We start from the raw sequence: 26501 nt of genomic DNA on the forward strand, positions 1-26501 counted from the left end.
GGCACATTTGCAGAGCACAGACAGACTTCCCGCGCCCCCTGGCCCTGGGCCGGGGCTGCCTCAGAGCCCTCTCTCCACCTGCCGGGCAAGCATCACCCCAGGCAGGGCCGGGCGCTGAGCAGGGGTCCAGGGGGTGCCCAATGCAGGCCCGGCTGAGGGGGGACTTTTCTGTCTTTGGGGGGGCGGGGAGACTCAGCCAAGCCGACCTCACCGTGGCCCCGCCCACACAGGTGTTCCTACCTGGGGGTGGGGGAGTTTTCAAGGTGGCCCAGCCTGTCCCGTGATCACCCCAGGGGGTTGTAGGGACCAGGAAGGGCCCTGCCTCCCTTGAGTGTCTCCCCTCTTGGTCACCCACCCACCATGGCAGTTCCTAAGCCCCAGAGGCACGTCAAGCTATCACTGAGCTTCCAACCTGAGTGCGAGTGGGCTCCAGAGTGTTCCGTGAAAGCAGAGGGTATGGTGAGGATTCCCCAAGCGACTGTAATAAAGGCTTCACAGTCAGGGGCACAGGGTGGGCACTCAGCAAACCGTGGTGATGGGGGGGGGGGCGCACCGAGCAGGAGAGACCCAGCGCTGGCCGTGAACCCGCGCCCCGGGCAAGCAGCACATCCAATCAATGGAATGGAGCTTCTGCAGACACTCCCAAACACCACCTCTTGTGCAGGCACTGGAGTGAGAGGGAAGCCGACTTCCATTTGGCCCCCGGGAGCGTGCCCGGTGGTAGGGGGCCGGCACCTAAATAAACACCACCATGCTGCCCACTAGGGCAAACAGCAAGGTATATGCCAGGCCAGGGGGGCCCAGAAGAAGGAGGAGTAAGATGGGGAAGGCTCCGAAGAGCCGTGGGAACTAGGCCCAGGCTTGCAGGAAGACGACCCACTGAGACTGCAGGCTGGGAGGCCAGCAAGGAGGAGGAGGCCCCCACAGACATCCAGGCAAGAAGTGATGAGATGTATGAGGGTGGCGGGTGGAACCAGGTATAATGAGGGGGGCGGGACTGGTCGGCCATGGTGAGAGGGTCCTTCCTGCTCAAGGACAGCCTGTCTCACCTGCTCCCCAGACTGACAGATACGGCCAATAACTTGGAGAAAAGGATTTTAAAACAAGGAGGAAGCTGAAAAAAGACTGCAGACAGAAGAGGCCAGTTGCCGAGGCTCCCCTAATCTGCTGGCCACACCATAAGCACACAGCGGAGGCTCTGCCCTGAGCCTCGGGTGACCTGGGTGACCTTGGGTTTGACAGCAGGTGCACCGGTAACCTGGGACAGGTAACCTGCTCCAGGGACAGGGAAGGCAGCTGATGGAGACCCGAGCCGGAGCAGGGCCAGCCTCCTGCTGGCTCCTCCCGAGTCCCTTTCCTAGAATGGGCGTAAGTCCTTTAATCAGATATACAGCCTGAGAAAATTCCCAGGAGGGCAGAGAACAGGTGGCTCCACGATCACCACCATTGACCTCGTGTGTGTCGCAGGGGCCAGCGGTAAAGCCAGGTAAGAATCAAGGGGCTGGAGATACACGAAACGTAGCCAATATTCAATTCATGAATCACTTGTTATTGCACACAAACAGCACACGACACAGCTTAGTCAGAGCAGGGAAAATCAGAAAGGTGGTAAATGAACACCCCAAGAAGAAGTAGGGAAGGAGGCATCTCGGCACGAGCGGAGGTCCTGGTCCTGCCACAGGCCTCCAGACAAGCATGAGTGGGAAGTCGCCCTCTGCTCTGACAGGGCCTCGGGCAGCGACCACCTGCAACAGCTCAGCACCTTGGGATCGGGTCCTCCAGCAGAGAGCCTTCTAGTCTCTGGGTTCAGTGTCTCTTTTCAAGGAGTGGGTCAGGAGGTGTAACAGTTACACCCAGGGTACCTTGTCTCTATCAGTTGCTCCTTCAGTTCTAGTGACGTATGTTACCCATCAAATTTCTTATCTAAACTACCACTCAGTTTATCACTCTAAGACACTCGCAGTCCTACAGCGGACGTTCCAAGACAGCTAATATGGAAGTTCACACTGGCTACTGTGACTATTTTGAACTATTTCAATAGCTTAAATCCTATACGTTTCACACAAGGTAAGCAGGAATCATAGCACAGAAGAAATCACATCATAACACCCTGGCTACTTATCAGTGCGGCTACAGAGCCTGCACTTCCTGTCCCCACACACCCTTGACCTTAACGCACCGCCTGCGAGATGGATGGGGAGATTAGGGCTGTCCGTGGTTACTCTGGGGGACACTTGCAGTGTCTATGTGGCCCCGGCAGATTGAAATCCAGATTTCAGCAGCTGCATGGGGCCAGCTTGATTAGACTTTGTTCTTTTTTTTTTTTAAATAACAGAGGTGGTGCATTTTTCAGAATGCATATGAATACGGCCTTTGGAGCAATGAAAATACACCCCGTTCATAGTCAGTTTGTTAACATAAAGCTCAGGGGGACATTCAGTCTGGTTGGAAGCAATAGGAAAAGGCACTGAGCCAGCAGTCAGGGCTCTAGTCAAGCCTGGTGACCTTGGGCAAGGGCTTTCCACCTCTCTGGGTCTCAGCTTTCTCATCTGTATAATGGAACAGAAGGCTCCATCCTTAAGTCAGGGAGCTGTAAGATGAGGGAGGCTCCTTAGGGAGTATGGCCACAGTCTGACCCCAGAATCAAAGCTACCAGAAGGCAGCAGGCACGCAAAGCAGTGCTCATTAGGATGGGCTTCAGACCCACCCAACTCAGGCCCTGCATGCTCACCCCAAGGTGCAGGAAGCTGGGCATCCAGGGGCTCGCGGGACTAGTTGAGGCAGCTCCAGGAGTGCCAGGGTTGCACCAACCAGCCTGCAAACTAGAATCAACTGGGAGCCTAAAAAAAAAAAGATGGAGTGGGGGGGCTTCCCTGGTGGCGCAGTGGTTGAGAGTCCGCCTGCTGATGCAGGAGACCCGGGTTCGTGCCCCGGTCCGGGAAGATCCCACATGTCACGGAGCGGCTGGGCCCGTGAGCCATGGCCACTGAGTCTGCGCGTCCGGAGCCTGTGCTCCGCAACGGGAGAGGCCACGGCAATGAGAGGCCCGCGTACCGCAAAAAAAAAAAAAAAAAAACTTATGATTTTGGAGGCTGGAGAGCCCAGGACCAAGCTGTCACGGGTTTGGGTCCTTTCGGCAGCTGTGAGGGAGACCCTGTCCACGCCTCTCTCCTTTTGGTGGTTTCTGGTGATCTTTGCCATTTCTTGGCTTGTAGATATATCACCCAAATCTCTTCGTTCATGTTCACATGGCCTTCTCCCTCTGTGCATGTCTCTGTATCCAAAGTTCCCCTTTTTATCAGGATACCAGTCATACTGGATTAGGACCCACTCGAATTGGCCTCATTTTACCTCTGTAGAAACCGTAACTCCAAAAGGTCATGTTCTGAAGTCCTAGGGTTTAGGACTCCATCATATCTTTTTGCAAAGAACCCAACCCAACCTATAACAGTGGCCAACCTCGCATGTCCAGCTTAGGAGCTTGGACTCCACTTAAACTGGATCCCTCTCCACCAGATACCCGCAAACTGTTCTCTTCAGTTAAAGCCCAAATTACGTAGCCCTGGTACAAGCCCTCTTCAGTGTGCTGTTCCTTGTTAGCTTGTTCAATCAGTTGAAATTGTATTTCCTTTAGGCAATCAGTGTCTGTGCCCCAAGGGACCATCAATTCCATGAGGGCAGGGCAGTAGGATACTCTGTTCCCTCCCTGTTACACCCTCAAGGCTGGAAGAGCAGCCAGCACGCTCTGGCCGCATAAAAATGAACACGAAAGAGTGAACAGACACGTGAAACACGCATCTGAGGGCGTCAAGGAGCCACCCACAGGATCAGAGCTGGGAGGAAACCCTGGGGGAGGCGGATGCGGTGCCCTAGAGAGACGTGATGCCAGCCCCTCGAGGGCGAGGGGAGGGAACAGATAAAAGAGGTGATGAAGGTAAGGAATGAACAGGTCTCAATAGGCCTCAGGGCGCAGGCGAAGGAGAACCCAAGCCACCCCCTCCCCCGGGCAGCAGCTGCGCCAGCTGGCAGGGCTCCCCAGGCTCTGACCCTGCCACTTGCCTACATGTGGCCAGTGAATGACTTTTCCCACAGGTGCTGGCCTTCCCTTCCCTCCCAGGGCAGACAGCTGGCAGGACCTCAGAACCTCAGGCCCCCAGAGAGGAAGGAGGAACGGAGCTGCCCCTGCCACGGGCAGCCAACTGGGAGGCGGCATGGGGCCCTGCCTTGGGTCACCTGTCACAGAGACCAGGCAGGCTCGGGACTGCTTGAGAGCACCCAGTGGGTCTGCCCCCAGCCACTGGTGACTGTGGCAGGGGTGCCCAGCCCCGTGGGGTCAGCTTGGTGCAGGGACAGTGTTCCTAAATCCACCGAGGTTCCCCCATTTACAGGGCAGCAAACTGAGGCCTCCAGGAGAGAGCAGCTGCACAGTAGGAGGCGGCGCCTAAAATCAAGGTTTCCTCCTCCACTCACCCCAACTAAGCCCCTTACTTTCAGGGCCTCTGTTGCCTTGGCTGTAGAATGGGAATAAAAAAGGCGCTCTAGGAGCTACGATGTGATGGCCACCGTCTTCTCTCAAGACACCTTTTGAACCAACACCACCTATTTCTCCTCTGATATTCAGCTCTCTCACGCCCTCAGCACCTCTTCCAGAGATTGTATCCCCGAGACATGTGTGTTCAGCTTATTTCTCATTATCTTAGGTATTGCCACCTCTTGGATGACTCCTTATCCACTTTGAAAGAGGGGTTTAGATGCTGCGCTCCTTCAGGGTGACTCTTGCTTGAATTGAAAGGTGAGTCCTTTCTCTAGGTTGCAGTTTCCAAAATTTCCTGTGGGATCCCAGATTCGAAGACGACCTTAGAAGTACATCGCTTAAGTCACCCCTCATCTGATGCTTGGCTTCTGTCTATGTCTACTCAGTCACCATGTCATCCAAGTAAGGCCGGGGTCATGCCCTACCAGCAACGGCCTATCCTACTTCCCAGTGATTCTAACCTTTACAAAACTTTTCCTCATACTGAGCAAATCTGCCTCAGTGGGTCCCTTGAGGACAGGGGTGACCATGACCTGCCCTTGGCATTTAGAACAGAGCCTGGTGACCTGGAAATAACAAGAATCGCTTCTTGCTTAAATGAACTATAACCCTCCCCTTTCTTTCCAGCTCTGCCCTCCCAGGTGACTGTTGACCAGATGAAACACCACTGGCCACTCAGGTGAGAAGTTTTCCCAGATTCCTTGACCAGTCTGTAGCTGGAGCCAGGAGAGCATAGACAATGGGAACCACAGACTATCTGAAAGTGTCTCACTAAATCTTTGTCAAAAATGACAATCAGGGCTTCCCTGGTGGCGCAGTGGTTGAGAGTCCGCCTGCCGATGCAGGGGACACGGGTTCGTGCCCCGGTCCGGGAAGATCCCACATGCCGCGGAGCGGCTGGGCCCGTGAGCCATGGCCGCTGAGCCTGCACGTCCGGAGCCTGTGCTCCTCAACGGGAGAGGCCACGGCAATGAGAGGCCCGCGTACCGCAAAAAAAAAAAAAAAAAGACAAGTCACAGAAAGGCTTGGCTGCTATTAGGATGGGTGGTGAAACCAGACAACTACACAGTCCAAACCCTTTCCTAACGAGGATGGAAATGTCCTCATTAGGAACATAGAGTCAGGAAAGGGTGGTGCCCAAGGCCCAGCTAACCCACCAGATGGACCACAGGCCTCTGAACCACTGCGACCAACCTCTCTCAGGGGATGTCCAGTGGCTAGACGCACCTGCCGGGGCCCCAGTGACAAAAGATAGCCCAGTCCAAGGGCTTATCCAAGGGACATTACAGAACTATGGACAGGGTTAAGGGAATCCACTAGGGGTACTAAATCACCAGGGATGTAGCAGCAGCTGGGAGCTCTAACTTCCCTGGAATCTGAAGCTTGGAGGGAGGAAGCTGTCATGAGAGTCTGGAAGGAGCTGGGGCCAGGGGAGGAGCTGCTTGAGAGGGGCTGCAGCTGTCAGGAGGGAAGTGCAGCCATCAGCCGACCACAGCACAGAAGGGAGGGAGCCTGGGGAAGAAATACCCCGACCTCTCCCTCCTCCCACCTCTTTCCCATTGACCGAACCCAACCAGAAGGCCAAGGGCAAGTGGTGCAGGGGGGCTGTCCATAGAGACAGCTTCCGGGGCACGGAGCAGGGAGGAGAAGGCAGCAGAGATCCGGATGTTATCCAGCTCACCATTAGCTTCCAATGCTTCATCCTTTCGTCCAGCAAATGTTTAGTGATCACCTAGTACCTGTCAGGCGCTGTCCTAAGCTCTGGTGACACATAAATGATTCTATAGACCTTGACCCTGCCACCAAAGCAAGGTCTAAACAAATAATCCCTGAAATATAATTACCGGTTGGGATACATTCCGTGGAAGAAAAACTAAGGAACGTGATAAGAGATGTAAAGGAAGGTCTGGTTTCTCCACGGGCACTGGAGAAGGCTTCTTTGAAGACGTCACATTTAAGCTGAGCCCTGAGCGATAACTTCAGTTTAGGCAGGGAAAGACTGAGGGCAGTGTGTTCCAGGAAGAATAAACAGAGTATGCGAAGACTCCAAGATGGGCACTTTCAACAGACCACACACAGCCCGTGTGCCTGGAGTTCAATGAGTGAGACTCAAGGGGAGGGAGGGGAGAGAGGCATGGTCCAGGTAACGCTGCACTCTGGTGAGGAGTTTGTATGTTTTCCCAAGAGTGGTGGGCTGCCACCGGCCCCGTGGCATGGGTCCAGGGCTTCCATTCAGCCTCATACTGCCATTCCAGGCTCCTCAGTAGGGTCCTTGATAAGCATGAGTGTCAGGCCTTGGACTAACCTCCTTCCTCAGCTGCAGGACACCCACAGGAGCTGTGGGGTGGCAACATTGGGCTTTGGGGTCATTGAGGTATAGGTGACCCCACTCAGGTTCATCAGCACTTTACCAGTTCCACAAAGCTTGACTTTTCTTAAGCCCACTTGAGATAAGGAAGTTCATTCCTGGGCTTCCCTCAGCACCACCCTGCTCACCTCCAGCCTCAGAGTTCTCAGAAGGGAAGTTCACAAAAAAGAGAAGCCATTTTCTACACTTGAAACCCTCCGGAAATTGCCGGCAACCTTGTGGGATAGATTGAAGGGCAGGAGTAGAATAGGGAGCAACTGGAACTCTCACCCAGCTGCCGACGGGAGTTCATGCAGGTGCAGTTGCTGCGGGAACGTGTTTAGCAGCAGCTCCTAAAGTTAAGTACGCACACACCCCAGGACCCGGCAATGCTACCTCTGGGGACAAACCTGAGGGAAACGAGTGCAAGTCTAACGAAAGACAGGTACTAGACTAGGAAGTTCCCAGCAGCATCGTCCATAACAGTCCCAAACTAGAAAGCACCCACGTGTCCACCAAGGCAGAATGGATACACCAACTGATAGAGTCACACAGAAATGTACCATATAACACAGCGATAAAGAGGAACCAACTACTGATACATGGAACAACATGGGCGAATCTCAAAACCGTGTTGTACGAAAGAAGCAAGACTCTAACCAGCACATACTGTATAATCCCACGTATATGCAATCCCAGAAGAGACCAAACTAATCTATGGTGATAGAAGCCGGAGCATGGCTGTGCGGGTGGTGGTACAGGGATCATCAGAGATACTTCTGGCTGCTAGAAATGCTTTTCGATCTGGGGCGTATACACAGGAGTATACATTTGTCAAAACTCATTAAACTGTACTCAAGTTCTCAACTTAAGATGTATACACTTTGGAGCATCTAAATCATATGTCAATTTTTAAAACAGCTGGGCAGCACCTGGCTTTCACCCCTCAGCCCTGAAGGAACGCAAACACTTCCATCTTTCTTATCCCTGGGTCATAAACTACATTGTTTCCCAACAAAGCTGTATCTGAACAGTGTTTATTTGACTCTTTTGAGTGCCTCCGCCAGCAGGGTTTTTACAACTCTGTCCAGCATCTTTGGAAGGATGCTCTCCACCCACCTCACCCCCAAAGTAACCAAGGGCTGTCTTCATAAACAGATGCTTCCACTGAACGGATGCTTCGGACTGCCCACTCCTGCACGGCTCTGCCAGTGTCTGCAGGGCAATGAGATGAGTTCGGGCTTCCTGTTTCCAAGAGGATTTTGAGTGGGTGGCACTACAGCTTGGAGTTTCCCTCTTATCACCTGGGGAACACGATCTTTTGGCAACTGTACCTGTAAATGCAGATTAACAGAGCCCTTTGCCATCCTATAAAGTCAGTTTCCCTTTCCTCAAATCTCACTTCATAAACAGCCCTGCTCCCCAGCTGAGCTGGCTTTATGTATTTATGATAACCTAGGTTCAAACCTGGCATGTACAGAGCCCTATCTAACCCTCACCCCCGTCCTTTTCTGAGGAATCCAAAGGATAAAGTCTGGTTATAAAAGGCCATGGCCAACCTGCTGGACTGCAGGTGGAAGCTCTGGGGCCACACAGTAAGTCACAGCCCCACGCGGGCAGGGAGCCGGGTAGGGGTAGGGCTGCCAGGGGGACGTGGCCCAGAACAGGGGAGCACAGCAGTGCAAAGACCCTGAGTGCAGGGTCCGAGAGAGGCGCTGCCCAACTCCCTGTGTGCAGGGAGGCCTCAGCCTCAGGGTCCCCACATCGAGGGAGAGCCCCATGTGTGCTGAGGGCCGCCTGCCCTGTCCGCCAGCCTCGTGCCTGTGCATCTGGTGTCCGTGCGTGTCTCTGTCTTCATCCCCGAAGATGCTGCCCTCTTGGACCATCGGCCTTCTCCTGCTGGCCACAGTCAGAGGTGAGGATGCTGTCACCATCCCTTTGGTGACCGTGCCTGGGCTGGCCTTTGGGTGAGACAGACAGAGGCATCCTCATCACCTTCTCCCTAATTAATAGCATTATCATTATTGCATGAAACAGCAATCGCTACCAGTCGGGGAGTGATGACTCTGTGGTAGAGACAGGGCACCGTGCTCAACAAGGATTATCCCAGCATTGTCCAGCTTGGTTCCCGTCCTCCTGCAAAGGCTCCAGTGGCTGGAGCAGGCGGCAGAGGTGGCAGGCAGCTGGGCCAGGTGGAGAGTGGGACGTTCTTGTCAGGCCCCCAATACCTTCAGTTCCTAGGCATAGATAAGTGCACGTCTGCAGACTGAAATCTTGTGGACGTGTCCCTCTGTGAACTCCCGTCCTGCCCGGCCTCCTGCCCAGAGGAGATGCAGACACCCACGTTCTACTTGTCCTGAAACCTCCCTTGTTACCAAAGCCCCCTTGAGCCCGAATCTGCTTATGCCCATCCCCCATGTACCTCGCAGGTGTACCTCGCAGGTGTACCTCACAGGTGCTCTCTTTCCCACACTGCCAGGTCTTCTCACCTCCTCTCCCATCAGTCAGAACCCCTCACTGCCTGGCTCGTGAGGCCCCCAAACCCTGCTGAGCACAGTCTCCCCAAGAACAGACGTGGTCTTCTCCAGTCCCTGCAAGGGCTTTCTTCTGCATCCGGACCCTTTCCCCTTGTCTCCTCAGCTTGCCCCCAGCCCCCTCTTGCCTTTCTGGAATTCCAGCCAAGCCTTGCCGCCAGACCCGGCCCCCGACAGAAGAGCCCGGGCGGGGTCTGGCTGCTCCTCAGGCCTTTCCAACCCCTCTTGGTCTCCTTCGCTGATCTGCTGCTTCCTCCTGCCCCAGACACGGGCGTTTCCAAAGGTCACTCCAGGTGCTCTCCTCATGTGTCTGTTCCTCAGGACTGCTCCCTTGTCCAGTCCCCAGCAGCATAGCCCCGGTCCTCCCAAGTTCCAGGCAGCTCCACCAGGGCCTCCCACCATGCCTCGAACTCACTTGTCCCCCACCAGGCTTGGACAGCACCCCCTCGCCCCATCTCCCCGCCTCTTCCTTAACTTCCTCTGCCATCAGGTCAGAAGGCCTCTCCCCTCACCAGGCCCACAGCCCTGCCCCCAGGCTCCCCCACCTCTGAGCCACTTACACTTGTCTCCCACCCCAGTCACCGGCTCAGCACCCCCAGCGCCTCCCCACTACCCACCTAACACCCAGGTGTCTTAACCTGGCATCGAAGCCCCTGCGCTTACCATCTGAAGCCAAGGTTGCTTTAGCCGCCTGTGGCCTTTCCTGTGGGACGGTTCCCTCTTCCCAGAATGAATTCAACGCTCATTATTCCTTCCCAGTTAGATTTCCTCTCTTTCAGGGCCGGGTTTCGATCTGATTTGTCTCTATGGCTCCCCAGTTCCTACTTTTATTCCCAGTTAAGCTTCTAGGGTTCAAATCGCGGCTCCACCACTGGCTGTGGCCTTGGGTAGCTGGCTTTTCGTCTCCGTGCCTTGGGCTCTTCTTCTGTCAAATAAAGGTAATATTCATTCCTTCCTCACGGGCTGTTTGGAGGCCAATACTGGTAAAACACTAGTGTGGTATCCGGCACATAGTAAACAACAAGTATTAACTATTACCAGTTTCTGAATGAATGACTAATAATTGGCTCCATCAGTTGAGGAAGACTAAGAGAGAAAATCCATTGTAATCCTCTGGATTTGAAATTATGTCACCCCTGGTTATACTGGGGGTGACATAATTGTGAAAATATGTCATGGACTAGAGAAAGGACCCTCAGATTTAGATGGGGTTATTTAGGTCATCAACTGCATGTACTGAGCCCCTACTATACACAGTATGATGCAAAAATAAATTCTCCCTGTTCTTAAGACATTTACCTTTTCAAAGAACAACAGGGAAATCTGAAATGGCAGAGAATAATTTGGAAAAAACAAAGGTGCATAGAAGGATGACGTGAAGACATGGGGACTGGACAGATACCCAGGAACGCCTACTGTGTGCACGGCCTGTGCTGGATGTAAGAGAGACCTCAGGACTCATCGAATAGCATCTCTGTGCTACGACATCCGTAGACACTTGATAAATACATGATGGTTGATGAGTGGATGTAAAGGGCCATCTGGGGGTTTCCTGCAAGAGGTAGTTTTAAGGCTGAAGGTTCCCAGGAATTCTCAGTGATTCCCCAACCTGCCTGATGAACAGGGGCACTTATTAAATATGCTGTTTCTCGGGCCCCACCCCAGACCCTCTGAATCAGAATCTCTGAGGGAGGGGCCTGGGAGTGTGAAGATGCTCATTCACCCTCAGCCCCCAGGTGGTTCTTATCACCACAGAAGTCTGAGGAACACTGACAGCAAAGATAAAGATGAGCAGCGGCCTTCACCAGCCCTGAGCTGTACCCTGAAGAGTCCTCCCGAGTAGCTGAGGTGACATTGCTCCTTCTCAGACCCTCACAAGTGTCCTGTTTGTTCCTCTTCCTGCCCCAGGAAAGGAGATCTGCTACAAACCTTTCGGCTGCTTTTCCGATGAAAAACCATGGACCAGCATCTTTCAGCGGCCTTTAAAGTTATTTCCCTGGTCTCCCAAGGACATTGACACCCACTTTCTTCTGTATACAAATGAGAATCCAAATAACTACCAAGTAAGAGGGGCATAGAATGACCGCATGGTGGGGGATTTGGGCGCCCACGCTGGAGCCTTCACATGGTTGTCTGAGGAATAATTCACTGCCTTGGAACTTTTCACATGACGCTCCCTCACCAGTGTTAGACTTAGAGCCATCTTAGCTCTCGGGATCATAAATCCCTTCGAGTATCTGATGAAATCTATGGGCGCCCAACCCGGAAACGGACACATTCACACACTTGTGCACAGAAGTGCAGGGCTTCCCAGGATTAGAACCCTGTTTGGGGAGGAAGGGGGTGTGAGCAGCTCTTATGGAGAAACCCAGACCTATGTATCCCTGAGAGGGTCTGGCTTCTTTCCAAACCAGGCAGTGGAGGGAGCGTAGCCCCTCAGAGGGTAGGGGTTGGGGGATGTAAATCCTTCCTCAGGAGCTAGAAGGGGAACAGGGGACATTTAATGACAAAGGAGAAATTTGGGGACCCTTGGAGCAATCTTCAGTTCCCAGAAGGCCTGCCAGGTGGAGGCCAGCAGGCTTCCTCCAGGTGCTCAGAAGTGAACGGGAAGAACTGCTCAGAACTCAAGCAGCTCACAGCTCTGACCCCAAACCAAGTTTGAGAGAGCAGGGTGTCTGTCTATAGGTCCCCGAGGTCACCTACTGTCGGATTCTAGGTGACAAACTACCCACCCAGAGTCCCCATTTAAAAAAATAATTTTTAAAAATAAAATATATTTTATGCAAAAAAAAAAAAAAAAATCCTGAGAAGGGACTCATAGGCTTCCCCAGATGGCCAAAGAGGTCCTGGCACAGAAAAGCTGAGGAACCCCTGGGCCAGAAGCATCAGGCAGAGGGGAGATGCACCTCAACGGAGCAGGAAGGGTTAAATGCATAAAATAAAAAACATTGGATTAAAAAGGACACTAATTATACTGGAAAACAGTTATCAGAACATTTAAAAAGATAAATATGCTGCTTTATTATCTCACTAAAGAACAAGGTCTAGGAGTTGGTCTAATAACTTCTGTAATTTTAAATAGTAATGAGTACAGATGATATTTTTAAATATCTGTAACAACTGTAATATAAAATGAAAATATCTGCCACCTCTATTGGTGACAGTGTATTGCTAAGTCTGCTATGTTTGTTGCTCAATTTCACAATGAACAAAAATGCTACATTTCAGTATAGAAAAATCAATAAACTTGGACGTTCTGAATTCTATCCTCCAACCCTAAGTCAGGAACTCCTGTTCTAGCCTCATCCAACTTCGTGGGAGTTGAATCTGTCACCTTGGCTACGGGAATGGGCTCTAACGGGTCTGTGGCTTGGAAAGGCCAACATTCAAATTCATCTTTTCTAATTTAACCAGCGGATCAATGTCACTGACCTTAGCACCATCGAGGCTTCAAACTTCCAGCTGGACCGCAAGACACGCTTCGTCATCCACGGCTTCCTAGACAAGGGGGAGGAGGACTGGATAATTGACCTGTGCAAGGTAGGCATTCACCCTCCTCACCTGGTGAGAGCAGCGCCCAGCACATGGAGGCAAACTCCGCATCCCCTGAGGCTGGGAAAGGATAACTTCCCAGGAGAGACGGGTCCATCCTAAAACCACTGAGGAAAACTCGGGTTCTCATGGGTACCCAATGTCAAGGTCTCCCAACCCACGAACCTCTAGTCAAACATCTCCTTATGAGGCTGAAAAGACCCAGAGTCCAATCAGAAAGTCCCAGAGGTGGAGACAACAGCAAATGACCTGGCGTTTGTCTCTGATGGTTTATATAAAACCCTTGTATGTCATAAAAAATACTTTACCCCCCGCAGCACTACTATCCAAAAGCATTTGCTGTGATGATGGAAATGCTCTATATCTGCACTACCGGATCAGGAGCCACTGGCCACCTGTGCTTACTGACCACTCGGCTTGTGGCCAGTGTGACCAAAGAACGGAATTTTAAATTTTATTTCATTTTAATTAACTGTAAAGAGCCACATGTGGCTCCTGGCCACAGTATTGGACAGCGCAGCTCTATAGTGATCATGAATATTAGGAATGAATTCTTATTCATACCATCCATTTCCTGAGCACTTACTGTGAGTCTGGCATTGTGCTAATCATTCCACAGTCCTTGTCCCGTTTAACCCTCCCAGCCACGCTGTGAGGCAGGCACAGTTATGGTTCTCATTTTATAGATGAAGAAATTGAGGCAAAGAAAACTTCAGTACTTGCCCAAAGTTGAATCCAGACGTGGAATGCGAAACGAGGTCTTCTGTCCACAAGACACCACAATCCCGTGTGTCTACAGCTTTGGCCTGTAGGAGGTGCCCGTGGCACGGCTCTTAGAGGCTTAAGCTGCAGTGGGATAAGACCTCGAGCAGTTTCTGCCGGAGCGCTCTTTGTTCCTCTTGGTCTGGGGTTTCACACGTGCCTCCTGAGTTCCAGAGGGAGGCTACGCGGACCTGGGTATTGGAGAGCCAAGGGTATGTGGTCCACCATGATGCCTTGACCCCCCAGCCAACCACTCCCAACTTCAAAATGCAGTCCAGGACCTCCCCAAATGAACAAAGGATATAATGTAGCCCTTTCTGATGTTTCTTCCCTCCAGCCCCCAAGGCACCAGTATTTGTGCTTGGGTCACACTACATGATACAAAAGATGCATGTATCCGGGAGAGTTGTCTCCTACCTCGGTCTAAATTTCATCTTATTAAGCTTGTCCCTCAATACTTTATATCTCCCATCAAAGCATTTTTGGGAACATAAAAGCAGCCTCTCTGTGGCTCCAACTATCTAGTATAAGGGTCTGCAAACTTTCCTGTAGAAGAGCAGGTAATAAATATTGTAGCATTTGCAGGCCATATGGTTTCAGTTCATATGGCTTCTGTTGTAGCTATGAGGCAGAGGTGAACAATCTGTAAACAAATGGGTGTGGCTGTTTGCAATAAAACTTCATAAAAGCAGTTAGCAAACTACTACCCGAGTGGATTTGGCACTCGGGTAGTAGTTTGCTAACCCCTGACCTCATAAGTCATCTTTCTGACCTGGTTGTGTCAATGACCATCTGTAAAACCTTAGACAAGTCACTCTGTTCCAGGCCTCAGTTTCCACATCTGCTAAGTGGGAGTAAGTATACCCAGTTCACAGCACTGTGGTGTGGATCAGGACGAGTGTGAGGAATGTTAAAGTTCTGACACAAGCTAGATGCTTGACGGTTGTGAACGCCTATCTGTGGAGTGTGCAACCCGTGGCTGTTAATAAACTGGTTTCTCCCTCATGTTTGTCTTTCCCAGAAAATGTTTAAAGTGGAGAAGGTGAACTGCATGTGTGTGGACTGGAAGCGCGGGGCCAGGACAGGATACACCCAAGCTGTCCACAACACTCGGGTCGTGGGAGCGGAGATAGCTTACTTAATACAAGGGCTGTCGGTAAACCCCTGCCTGGGCCACATCCTGTGGGTAGGGGGCAGGAGAGGGGCAGGCCAGCACCCCGTGGCACCCAGGGGCAGCCTGGGGACCCATGGGTAGAGGCAGAGCCTGAAAGCCGGGAGCCCAAGAAGGGCCTTTGCTACATGAAGCTGCAAACTTCCTCCCTCCGGGGTTGTCCTGAAGATCCCTAGCTGTGGGGCCTGAGGCAGACTAACCTCTTCAGGCCTCAGTTTCCCCTTTTGAAATAAGCCTTCCTTGCAGGCTGTTCTGGGAATTGTAGAGCAGGCTGGGCTGCCCTGAAGTTCTCAGCCCAGATGAGTCTTCGCTCTCAGGGAAGGTCCCTTACGGCCTCCAGGAAGGTCGAGTCTGGAGACCCCCAGAGCCGGGCCCATTACCACGTTCTGCACTGGCCCAGCCCCTGCCGGGGACAAGGGGAGGGAGGTCCACGGTGGGCTGCGTGTGGGAGCTGGCAGAGCACTGCCAGTCCCGGCCAGGGCGGCCTGCAGGTGATGCGCTGGCCGCTGGTCAGCACCGTTACCCCGTGCGCCAGCCGGACCCCGGGACCACCGTTACCCCTGTGGCCAGCCAGGGGCCGGGTCGCGCTGTCCTAGGCGGCGGCCTGGAGCCGGGGGTCATTCCTCCCGAGTTTCCAGCCTGGGTCCTGCCCCAATCCCCGCTCCCCGAGAGCCGGCGCATCCCCACCTGGTGGTCTGGGACCTGATGCTCCGGGACCTGATGCTCCTTCCCTCCGCAGACCCAGCTGGGCTATGGCCCCGAGAACGTGCACCTCATCGGCCACAGCCTGGGCGCGCACACGGCCGCTGAGGCGGGCAGGAGGCTGGGGGGCCGCATGGGCAGGATCACAGGTAGGGGCTCTGGGCCGGGGTTGGGGGCGGGCGCCGGCCCAGCCAGGGGAGCAGGCGGTGGAAGGAGAGACCCACGCGCTTCCCACGGCCAAGGGCGCCCCTTCCGATCCTCCTGGAACTGGTTTTAGGTGGTGCAGGGGACTTGAAAAATAATTGTTCATATATTTTCACGTGTGCTAGAAAATACAGGATTGTAAGCAAAAATACATTTATAAAAAAAGAAAAATATAACTAACACATTAAACTCATGACTTCAGGGTTATTATTGGTAGAGTATGGCAAAGTTTTTTAAAAAGTGAGCTGATTTTTGAAAAAAATCAATTCATCAGTTCCACAAATATTTATTGAATGTCTTCCCTGTGCCAGGACAGGCAGAAAATGAAAGTGACTAGCTGAGACCTGCCATAGCAGGTGCTCAGTAAAGAATAAATGGAGGAAGGAAACACCAGGCAGAATGAATACACAGACATAGACACAGACAACCGTTTGGTGCACCACATCAATATGTAACTTAGGCAAACTGTTCAAGTCAGCATTTAATGAATGCGTCTGTTGCTCTGGGCACCAGGCTAGGCTTCGGGTGAAGGATAAAGGGTATTTTTCAGTTTGCAATGTCCTTTCTCTTAGATCTTTCCATGGGATTTTCACAGTAACCCTGCCAGGGGAGTTACTGTTGTTATCCCCACTTTCCAGGTGCAAGGAGGACAGGCTCCTGGCCTTGAGCAGCCAGCACTAGATGTAGGTCACCGAGTCTTGAGTGCCCTGCTCCTTCCACCTTCTGCTTGTCTTTGAAGATGAACTGGGCACGGCCCCTGCCTCAGGAAATCCACAGTCTAGTGCAGGAGGCAGACAACTAAGTAGACAAATAAAAGTCAAAGCAGAATTAACGAATGCAGAAGAATCCTATGCAATGAGGAGGGAATGACCCAAGAAAGGAGAGGCTACACTTTCCATGAAGAGGTCGTGTTTGAGGGGCTCTTGGAGAGTGTGGGAGAGTGTGGGAGAGCGAGCAGCAGGCCGGGGGCCATGACCACAGACGCGGGGGAATGGGCCGTGCAGGGCTCGGAGACTGTGGAGGAGCTGGGCCGGGCCCGGGAGCTCAGTCTTGGAGAGCTGTAGCCAAACAGAACGTGTGTGAGGGAAGAAAGGAAAAGGGAGACGAAGGGAGCAAGGGCACCATCCCGATATTCCATGACGCCAGGCAGTGGGGATTTCTGGATGTCCTGTGACAGGCAACGACCCCACTGGCAGCCTTTCTGTCCCAGCCTCTCTCCCAAGCAGACCAGGACCTACAGACTCAATTCTCCAAACTATGACTGCTGGGGCGTGGGATCCTTCGCCCAGGAATCCCCATGGATTTTGTGCGTACAGGGTTTAGATCCTGGGTGGTCTTAGAGTGCGGCCTCCCTGTCCACCTCCCTCTTCTTAGGGCTAGACCCGGCACAGCCATGCTTCCAGGGCACGCCAGAGGAGGTTCGGCTGGACCCGTCCGATGCCATGTTTGTGGATGTGATTCACACGGATTCTGCTCCCATAATCCCTTTCCTGGGTAAGTTCCTCACCCCACCTCTCAGGGACCAGGGCTGTAACTGATGAGAGCAGATCCAGGCATGTGCCCCCTGCCACCCTCCCCCACCTGCACACACATACCACAGGGTGGTATTCAAAATGGTTAACCAACCAGTCAGTCAAAACGGGTGTCAGCCACAAACAAACAGCAAGTTCAGTGCCAGTGATGTCAGCCTGAGGCCCCAGATAGAACGAAAGGCTTCTATAACCTGTGGAAGGCTCCCTCCGTCTCCAGACTCTGCATCCTTCCCTAGTCTGTCAGTATCCAGAGTGGCATTTATTATTGATGTTTGACCTGTACTTGCAAAATGCAAAGGTAATCTTTGCATTTTTTTTCTTCTTTTGTCAAAGCTTTGCTTACAGTTTGTTTTGTTGGAGATTAAATATAGCCCTTAATTGAATTCTTCTAAAATTAACATTCTTTTTTCAATATTTTCTTGTATAACCACTCATGAAATGTACCAATAAAAGGTATGGTTTTGATGATCCTATCACTTATGAAGTGTTTACCATGTGCTGCATTGAACATTTTGCATACATTAGCTCATTAATCGTTGTAACAACCCTGAAAAGTGGGTATTGTTATTACCACTTCATAGCTGAGGAAACTGAGGCTCGACAAGGTAAAGTAATTGATCAAGTAATTGTCAAGATCACAGATGTGTAAGAAGAACCAGGATGTGATCACAGGTCTATGTGCTTCAAAATCCAAACCACCTAGCCATTATGCTGTGGTTCTCAATATAACAACAAAGTTTATGTGGTCTCAGTTAACACTATAATGTAGAAACCAAAATTTTAAAATGAATAAAGTAATAAAAAGTGCACCAGCCCTGCCCTGACATGTGTCTTCTGGTGCATAATGGTATCAGGACACCGATGATGGTATCGTTGTTGTTCAGGGCCTCCTCCTTTCTTTTTTTTTTTTTTTTTTTTTTTTGTGGTACGCGGCCTCTCCCGTTGCGGAGCACAGGTTCCGGACGCGCAGGCCCAGCGGCCATGGCTCACAGGCCCAGCGGCTCCACGGCATGTGGGATCTTCCCGGACCGGGGCACGAACCCGTGTCCCCTGCATTGGCAGGCGGGCTCTCAACCACTGCGCCACCAGGGAAGCCCTCTCCTCCTTTCTTGTCTTGCCAAGTGCTCATCTGAGAACTTCCGCAGAGCCAGAGACAGGGTGGCTGCACTGTGAGGAGAAGTTGCCAAGAAGGCTCTTGCTCCCATTGGAAGGAGCTGAACGCTCTTCATGGCCACCACCTGACTCTGGGACCACTTCCCTCCCACTCATCTCTGCTGCCAATGTTTCAGGTTTTGGAATGAGCCAAAAGGTGGGCCACCTGGATTTCTACCCAAATGGAGGACGGGAAATGCCTGGATGTCAGAAAAATGCCTTGTCAACCATCATTGATATAAATGGAATATGGGAAGGTATGTAAATGAGGGAAGCAAGACAGCAGCTGCTCCACTTGGGGAGAAGGCAGGTGGTGTGGTCTGTGCCGGGCATTTTCACAGCAGTGGCACGAGATAGTTACTCTGATTAGCCCCATTTTACAGACGAGGAAATGGGGTCAGAAAAGTGATAAAACTTGCCCAAGGCCACCTTATATTTAAGCCCAATTTCTGGCTGCAAAGCCCGACCCCATGCCCAGCCTGCGCCTTCTCCCCCTTAGCAGGATGCTGAGACATGGGCTGCACTGGCGCATCAGTTAGGACCCAGCTTTGCCTTTGGCCCCCATCCTTCCTTCAGTGCAGGCTCCTTGAAGATCTGCAGAGCATAAGCAAAGATGTGGAGGGTTTTGACTTTCTTGCCATTTGCTATTGTCAGGTGCTAGGGATGGAAAGGGACTGAGCTGGTAAGAAGACGATGGGGGGAAGGGGGAGGACGGACGTGCCCTGTGGGTTTGAGGGGCACGTGCATGGAGGCGGAGGCCTGGGGGTCTGGGGGACGAGCCTTGTACGTGTCTCCATTTATCTGAGAGAGCAGGATCAGTACCCCTAATGTTAGGTGACCTAAAGTACCATCTCCATTAGCCGTCCCTTGTTCTGGCCCGGGGCTATTCCTGTTGCCCCTCCCCTGAGAACAGGCGTCACTCTCCTCCCTAAAAGTGGAGGCTTTGAGTCTGTGATCGTCTCATTTTAGTCTTTATTTTTTCTGAGTGGGGAGTTCCCCGAGGCCAGGGGCCGTGGCCTGGGCGACCTGGACTCCTCAGGACCCTGCGCAGGGCCTGGCGCAAAGCAAGCTCTGTGTCCAGTTTTTTACCTTGAGCTGAGCGGCCTTCCGTGGCATTTTGATCTTCCATGTGCTTCATGTGAAAGAGCAGAGTCGATAAAACAATAGCCAACATCCACCTCCTCTCTGCTCAGCACCGGGTAACTCGAGGGAGGGCTGCTTGGCTGGTCTGATTTCTGAAAGAACACCAGAGTCACAGTGAGGGCTGCCCCCTCTCCGATGGGACGCGCAGGGCACACATAATAGGAAGGAGCCCAGGTTTAATTAGAGAGGTGGCCGGTTGCTGGAACGTGCTTCTGTTGTGTGCGTGCCGAGTCGCCCTGGCCGCTGAGGAGCAATTACATCCGCTTGCTTCTCTAACATGGAATCCCTGGGCAGCAATTTTGGATGAAAGAGACAGTTAACTTCGAAACAGGTCCTATTGTCTGGTAATGAGTGTTGGTGTGGGGTGCGCGGGACTGGGGGGCTACGGAGAGCTAATCCCCCAAGCACAAAGGGCAACATTCCTTTCCCAACGGGTGGCGGATGGAGCCCAGCAGACCCCCAAGCAGTGGTCCCCAGGTATGCCAGGGTCACTGTGGATCACTCCATGGGAAGTTTGTACCTAGTAGCTGGAGACAGGAAAAAACAATTTCCCAAACAAGAGGACTTTGGTTTAAAGAGAAAGACGGTGAAAGAGTAGCCAGAGGCCATGGTGACCTTGCTCTCCGTTGCTTTTACCTCATGCCTGGAGGAGTAAGAAGGAAGAATTTCTCAGCCTGAGACCATAGACAGAAAAGCTTGGTTCACGCGAAAGGTGAAGTATGATATATCTCTAACCAACGCTCCCCACTCCCCCAAGCCTTCGTTATTTATTTACGTTACATGCCTGGCCCCCGAGGATTAGACAGAGGTGCTTGTTAGACCTTCTCACTCCCTAACACTTGCCTAGCCCTGAGGGGGGGCCACCCCAGAAAATAGACAGTGCCGGGGAGAGGAAAGCGACTCCAGCCAACCACCACTACTAAACAAGCCCCCAGCTTTTCTACTTGCCCCGAAGTATGTCAAGGTCAATGACAGAAATTGTGAATTGTGACCAAGGTGTTCAGGGACACCATCATCCACCTGTGAAATGCAGAGGTGATTCCTCGCTGGGTCAGAATGGTTCGGGCTTCAAAAGTTTAATGCCTCTTGTTAGCGCCCTTGGCCTTTGTCTTCTCAGGAACCCAAGACTTTGTGGCTTGCAATCACATAAGAAGCTACAAGTATTACTCAAGCAGTATCCTCAGCCCCGATGGCTTCCTAGGCTACCCTTGTGCGTCCTACAATGAGTTTCAGGAGGTAGGTCACACCAGGCGCCCAGGGAAGTTGGTGGTGATGGTGGTGTTGTCCCTTTGGCTTGGAAGAGAGCAGAGATGTAACTCCACGGCTAATGAAAGGAGGCACTAGAAATGCTGAGGCTTACAGAGCCTTCCTCCCAGGAATAGGATGGGCAGGAGGGGGACAGCAGACTTGAACTGTGCTGGGCCTTCCCTAGATCCCCAACTTTTCATTCTGGAAAGTTCCCAGTGTGTGCAAGGATGCATGGGTAGATGGATGCGTGCCTGCATGGAGCAGTGGATGTGGGAGAAGGGGTAGAATGGATACATGAATGGAAGGAAGAATAGGTAGATGAGAAGATGGATGAGGGAGGGATGGATGGATGGATGGATAGACAGGAGGATGGAAAGGAAAATGGGTGAGTCAAAGGCCTACGACTCACAGACAGACTGTTTTCTTTCACTAGAGTGGCTGTTTCCCTTGTCCTACTGAAGGATGCCCCAAAATGGGGCACTATGCTGACCAATTTCAGGGGAAAACCAGTGCTGTGGGACAAACCTTTTTCCTGAACACAGGAAGCAGTGGTAACTTTACTCGTAAGTTTCCATTTTACTCATTTAAAAATTCTTGCAAATAATTTCAGAGTATCAGCCTTATTAGGACCCTTGGTAGCAATTGACAGAAACTCACCTCCAACCAGTTTAAGCTATAATGGAAAGGCAGTAGAATGGCATTTGTCTTGGATCTCAAGTTCACTCCTTTAACCAAAAATCCTGATCAATGGAATAAAGTACAGTGATTGGCCCAGGCTGGGTCACATGTCCACCCACCCCAGTGGCAGGAAGGATGGATCCATTAACAGAAGAGGGCAAGGCGGGGCAAAGTCCCTGTAAGTCAAGAAGTCTCCGGCTAAATACATCTTCTACCAGTCCCCCTGCACACACACAAGCACGCTGCATTTCTGTTGTTGTTTTGCCCAGCTTCTCATTAAAAAAGTACAAGATAGCGAAACGATCAAGATTATTTTGTTAAAATTAATATCACACGGTAGCCGAATAGAAGAGCAATTATTTTTCAAGGGATTTTTACATTAAAAAAAAAATTTATATAGCACTTCACAAAACTCTTTTCACTTACAGTATTTCATGTGATCTTCACAATATTTATCATGAAAGATCACGGTTTGGCACTCTCTATAAAGTCTTATATGTATATTCCTTTGACCCAGTCATTCCACTTCTCAGAGTGTACCTTATGAAAATACTTGCATGAGAAAGTGCTCAAGGGTGTTCACTGCAGCACTGTTTTTAATACCAGAAGATTGGAGAGAGAAACCTGGATACCCACCAACTGGTAAACCACCAAATACTGTACAGAACCGCTAAAAAGAAGGCGATAGCTCTATGTGCTGAGGAGAGATCTCTAAGGCATATTTAGTGAAAAGGCAAGCGACAAAACAGCCTGCAACATGTCATGTATCAGTCAGGGTCCCAACAGGAGACAGAACTCATCCAAGTGGCTCAAATGGAGAGATTTTACTGAAGGGCCTCCTGTTAGAGGTGTGGGCAGGGTTAAAGGAACAAGCAAGATTTTCATGTTAAATTTTTACTTACCCATATTCATATTTTCCAAAATTTTATAATAAAATATTTTTCTTTGTAACAAGAAAAAAAAGGGCAAGGGATGCCGAGGCCCCCGGAATCTGGTGGCTGTGCAGCTCTCAGAATACAGGGAAGGAGGGAGTTTCTGACAGACTCATGGTTCTGGAGCAAGGTGGGGGCCAGGGAGATGACACCTGCACCTCTCTCCTCTGGCCTTCTGACCTCCTGCATACACCTCGTATTGGCTAAACCCAGCTAAAAGCCAGCAGCAAGGATCCTGGGGTGGGAGGCAAACATTCCGGAACACAGGGCAGGACGGAGAAAGGGAATCATTCTGGGGTGGGGAATGGGTGGAGCGAATAGAGAATAACAGCACATACTATTTAAAGAAGGGAAAAGAAGCCCATATTCTTTTATATACACAGATGTGTGAGAGAAAGAGAAAGAGAAAGCTCTAGATCAGCCTATCTCAACCTCACACTGCTGACATTTGGGGCTGGATAATTCGTTGTTGTAGGCGTCTGTCCTGTGCATTGCAGTTTGTTTAACAGATCCTTGGTCTCTACCCACTAGATGCCAGTAGCTCTCCACACCCACCTCACCTCACCCCCAGTGTGACAACCAAAGAAGCCTCCAGACATTGCCAAATGTCCCCAGGGAGGCAAAATCTCCCCCTGATGGGGAACCACTGGACTTGATTAAGTATAGAGACCAAAGTGATGACATCAGGGAAGGACCTGGGATGCAGGGCAGGTAGATGGGGTGCTGATGAAGGTTCTTTCTTTTTTTAATTTATCTGGGTTGTTTTTCTATTGAGACTATGTCCGTTGCATGTGAAAACAGCAATAAACTAAAAGAGCAGTAGGTGATTTATCCAAACATTATAGCCACAAGCATCTCTCTCTCCCTGTGGCCTTTCTGGGGATGGCCGGTGATGTGTACCCAGGGTACACAGGTGCAGTAACCGGCTGCCCTGCATCCATCAGGGCACATACATTGCTGTATCGACAAGAGATTGTGCTGAAGTATAAGATTTACTTCCTCTGGAGTCCCTCACCCCCACCTAGAATCTGAATCCCAGGACCCCAAACCTCGTTTAAGGAAATCGTTACTCACATTCACCCTTACCTCTCATCCGCGGGGGACGTAGAGCTTGGAACAAGGCTGCGTCCACGAGGTCATTCTTTTCAACAAGAGGAGTTATTCGAATGATTGTATTTCTTTCAACAGGTTGGAGATATAGGGTATCTGTCACACTGGCTGGAAAAAAGAAAGTGAGTGGGTACATCAGGATTGCTTTGTATGGAAGTAATGGAAACTCAAAACAATATGAAATTTTCAAGTAAGTTTGATAGTAAAGTGAAATGACCATACTTTCCATAATAGATTCTTCATACAAGATTGGGTATAAACTGCTTTATAAATCTAGCCATCTATTATACAGAACCATTGAATCCTGGAATGTCAAACCTGGAAGGAAGGCTTAGCATCTGGTTCAATCACCCCATTTTACACATGAGAGGAGTGAGGCCCAGGGGGGGAACCGGCTATTTAAAATGAGACAAATGCTAACTCCTTTTGGATTGTCAGTCGTTGCTTCCTGACTTAGGTTTTAGGAAAATCAAATTCTCCTTAGGCCAGGCGCGTTTGTATGGCAACTCCCTTCCCGGCAACACACACACAGGAAGCCTGAGGCCAGCTTCTCGTTGCTGTGGTAGCCTCACACCTACTTTTGCTGGACATATGAGGTACTTGGTAAATGTGTGTTGGATGAATGCATAACCGTGCTGTAAAATTAGATTCTGGATTTTGCACCAACTTTTACATAATAATTTTCGTGTTAAGTTAAAATTCTTTGACAACTTCCTGTGCTACCTATGAGGGGCTAACAAATGACCTCGGCTGACCCACAGGCATCTTCTAACATAAGACGTTGCATTAATATAGTCCTGCAGTGAACTAATAGGGTTAATACACCACCCCAAATATTTAACTTCCCTCTAGGGACAAACTAAGACAGTGGAAATCTAGAGTCCAGTATTTTTTAAAGGTCTGTTCTTCACAAATACATTTGTGTTTTAGCAACCCCTGGATGTGCATGAAGTCATACAACCTATTTGCAGAAAACCAGAAACAGCAGCCGTTGTTTGAAGAAAAAATAAATTGCTGTCATCCTATGTATTCATATATCCAGCTGATATAACATTTTCTGTCTATGTTTTCAGAGGATCCCTCCGACCAGATGCAAGTCATATGCATGACATTGATGTGGACTTCAATGTAGGAAAAGTCCAGAAGGTCAAGTTCCTCTGGAACAACAATGTGATAAATCTCTTCCGGCCCAAACTGGGGGCTTCCCGAATTACAGTGCAAAGTGGTGAAGACAGGGCTGAGTGAGTATCTTTCATTCCATCTAAGTTTTATTTTCTATATTTAGTTATCAATGTATTCACCAATCCATCCATGAGTCCAATCACCCACCTACCTACCCATCTAGGTATTCATCGACTCATCCATTCGTCCAGCCCTTTCTGCTCATCCACTTACCTATCCACTTATCCATCCAGCCATCTCTCCAGACCTGTCTCCTCACCCTTCTGGTTGTTCAGCCATCCGTCCATTCATCTACCCAACTCTTCATCTCAACTCTCCATCTATCCATCCAATTTACTTTGAAAAATCAATCATTTTCCTTAAGCCAAATTCAACTTGACAGGAGCAAGGCCTCAGTGGTAAGGCATCGATTCAAGAACCAGGCAAATATGAAACTCTTTTACCTTAAGCAATAAGGAAGACACGTGCAGTACTTGTAGGAAATCTCTGAGTTAATTTCAGCTGGGGTGCAGGTATTAATGTAAATTGTTTTTTTTGGAGACTACAGCATGTGTTGGGATCTAGCTTACAGGGGCAAGCTCTTCTCATTCGGAGGGAATAGAATCTTACTTGGTAGGAGTTGGGAGAGTACCTAATTGTGTTTAAAATATGGAAACTCCTAACTGTGTTTAAAATATGATCCACCTTAAAAGGAGATCCTCATTGCTAAGCCCCAAACCCCCTAGATTTTGAAAATCTTTGGTCTGACCACTGATTCACTCTCAGCTCATTAAAAGCCCATGGAGGGGAGGAGGTTCTTTGAGTGGATTTGCTGGGTGAGAGTCACTTGGACTCTGCCTGGTGTAGCAAAAAGCTTTTCACTCAGAGAGGTCCGAATCCCAGCGAGCGGGCCAAAAGCCGTTTACTCATCTGAGGTCACACTTCCACGAGCAAACGAGCCTCATGCTGGAAAGTTTTTCTTCCACAGGTATAATTTTTGCAGCAGCGACATGGTGCAAGAAGACGTTTTACAAACTCTGTACCCTTGTTAAAAATGTGGTGGCCTCAGAAGACCTAAATAGACATTTCTCCAAAGAAGATCTATAGACGGCCAACAAACACATGAAAGGATGCTCAACATCACTAATCATTAGAGAAATGCAAATCAAAACCACAATGAGGTATCACCTCACACCAGTCAGAATGGCCATCAAAAAAAATCTACAAACAATAAATGCTGGAAAGGGTGTGGAGAAAAGGGAACCCTCTTGCACTGTTGGTGGGAATGTAAATTGATACAGCCACTATGGAGAACAGTATGGAGGTTCCTTAAAAAACTAAAAATAGGACTACCATACGACCCAGCAATCCCACTACTGGGCATATACCCTGAGAAAACCATATATCAAAAAGAGTCATGTACCACAATGTTCATTGCAACTCTATTTACAATAGCCAGGACATGGAAGCAACCTAAGTGTCCATCGACAGATGAATGGATAAAGAAGATGTGGCACATATATACAATGGAATATTACTCAGCCATAAAAAGAAACGAAACTGAGTTATTTGTAGTGAGGTGGATGGACCTAGAGACTGTCATACAGAGTGAAGTAAGTCAGAAAGAGAAAAACAAATACCGTATGCTAACACGTATATATGGAATCTAAAAAAAAGAAAAAAGAAAAAAAAATGGTTATGAAGAACCTAGGGGCAAGACGGGAATAAAGATGCAGACC

The 26501-nt window shown here is 50.4% G+C and overlaps 1 protein-coding gene across 3 annotated transcripts; it reads left to right on the forward strand.

Moving 5' to 3' along the window:
- The first annotated feature begins 8747 nt into the window (after positions 1-8747).
- On the forward strand, positions 8748-25824 carry LOC101281463 (pancreatic lipase-related protein 2). 3 transcript variants are annotated; one of them, XM_004265801.2, is made up of 13 exons: positions 8748-8796; positions 11324-11478; positions 12830-12955; positions 14751-14885; positions 15640-15751; positions 17181-17300; positions 18628-18751; positions 19986-19990; positions 20760-20869; positions 21315-21444; positions 23680-23791; positions 24675-24842; positions 25751-25824. In XM_004265801.2, the coding sequence occupies exons 1-13, from the start codon at positions 8748-8750 to the stop codon at positions 25812-25814; spliced, it is 1410 nt and encodes a 469-aa protein (XP_004265849.1). In that variant the 3' UTR covers positions 25815-25824. The 3 variants fall into 3 exon arrangements, with proteins under 3 accessions (XP_004265849.1, XP_004265848.1, XP_004265847.1); XM_004265800.1 differs by lacking the exon at positions 19986-19990 and having other exon boundaries at positions 18628-18747; positions 20751-20869; positions 25751-25814; XM_004265799.1 differs by lacking the exon at positions 19986-19990 and having other exon boundaries at positions 18628-18747; positions 20751-20869; positions 24675-24823; positions 25714-25814.
- The last annotated feature ends 677 nt before the right edge of the window (positions 25825-26501 follow it).

The sequence above is a fragment of the Orcinus orca genome, chromosome 14 (genome assembly GCF_937001465.1).
Source record: "Orcinus orca chromosome 14, mOrcOrc1.1, whole genome shotgun sequence".
NCBI lineage: Eukaryota > Metazoa > Chordata > Mammalia > Artiodactyla > Delphinidae > Orcinus > Orcinus orca.

Bases quoted from the DNA above. Each gene is read 5' to 3' on its own strand.
- LOC101281463 (XM_004265799.1), top strand. From the start codon at position 8,748: ATGCTGCCCTCTTGGACCATCGGCCTTCTCCTGCTGGCCACAGTCAGA. The intron at 11,479-12,829 runs GTAAGAGGGGCA...TAATTTAACCAG, and splicing joins AGAATCCAAATAACTACCAA to CGGATCAATGTCACTGACCT. The intron at 17,301-18,627 runs GTAAGTTCCTCA...CCAATGTTTCAG, and splicing joins TCCCATAATCCCTTTCCTGG to GTTTTGGAATGAGCCAAAAG.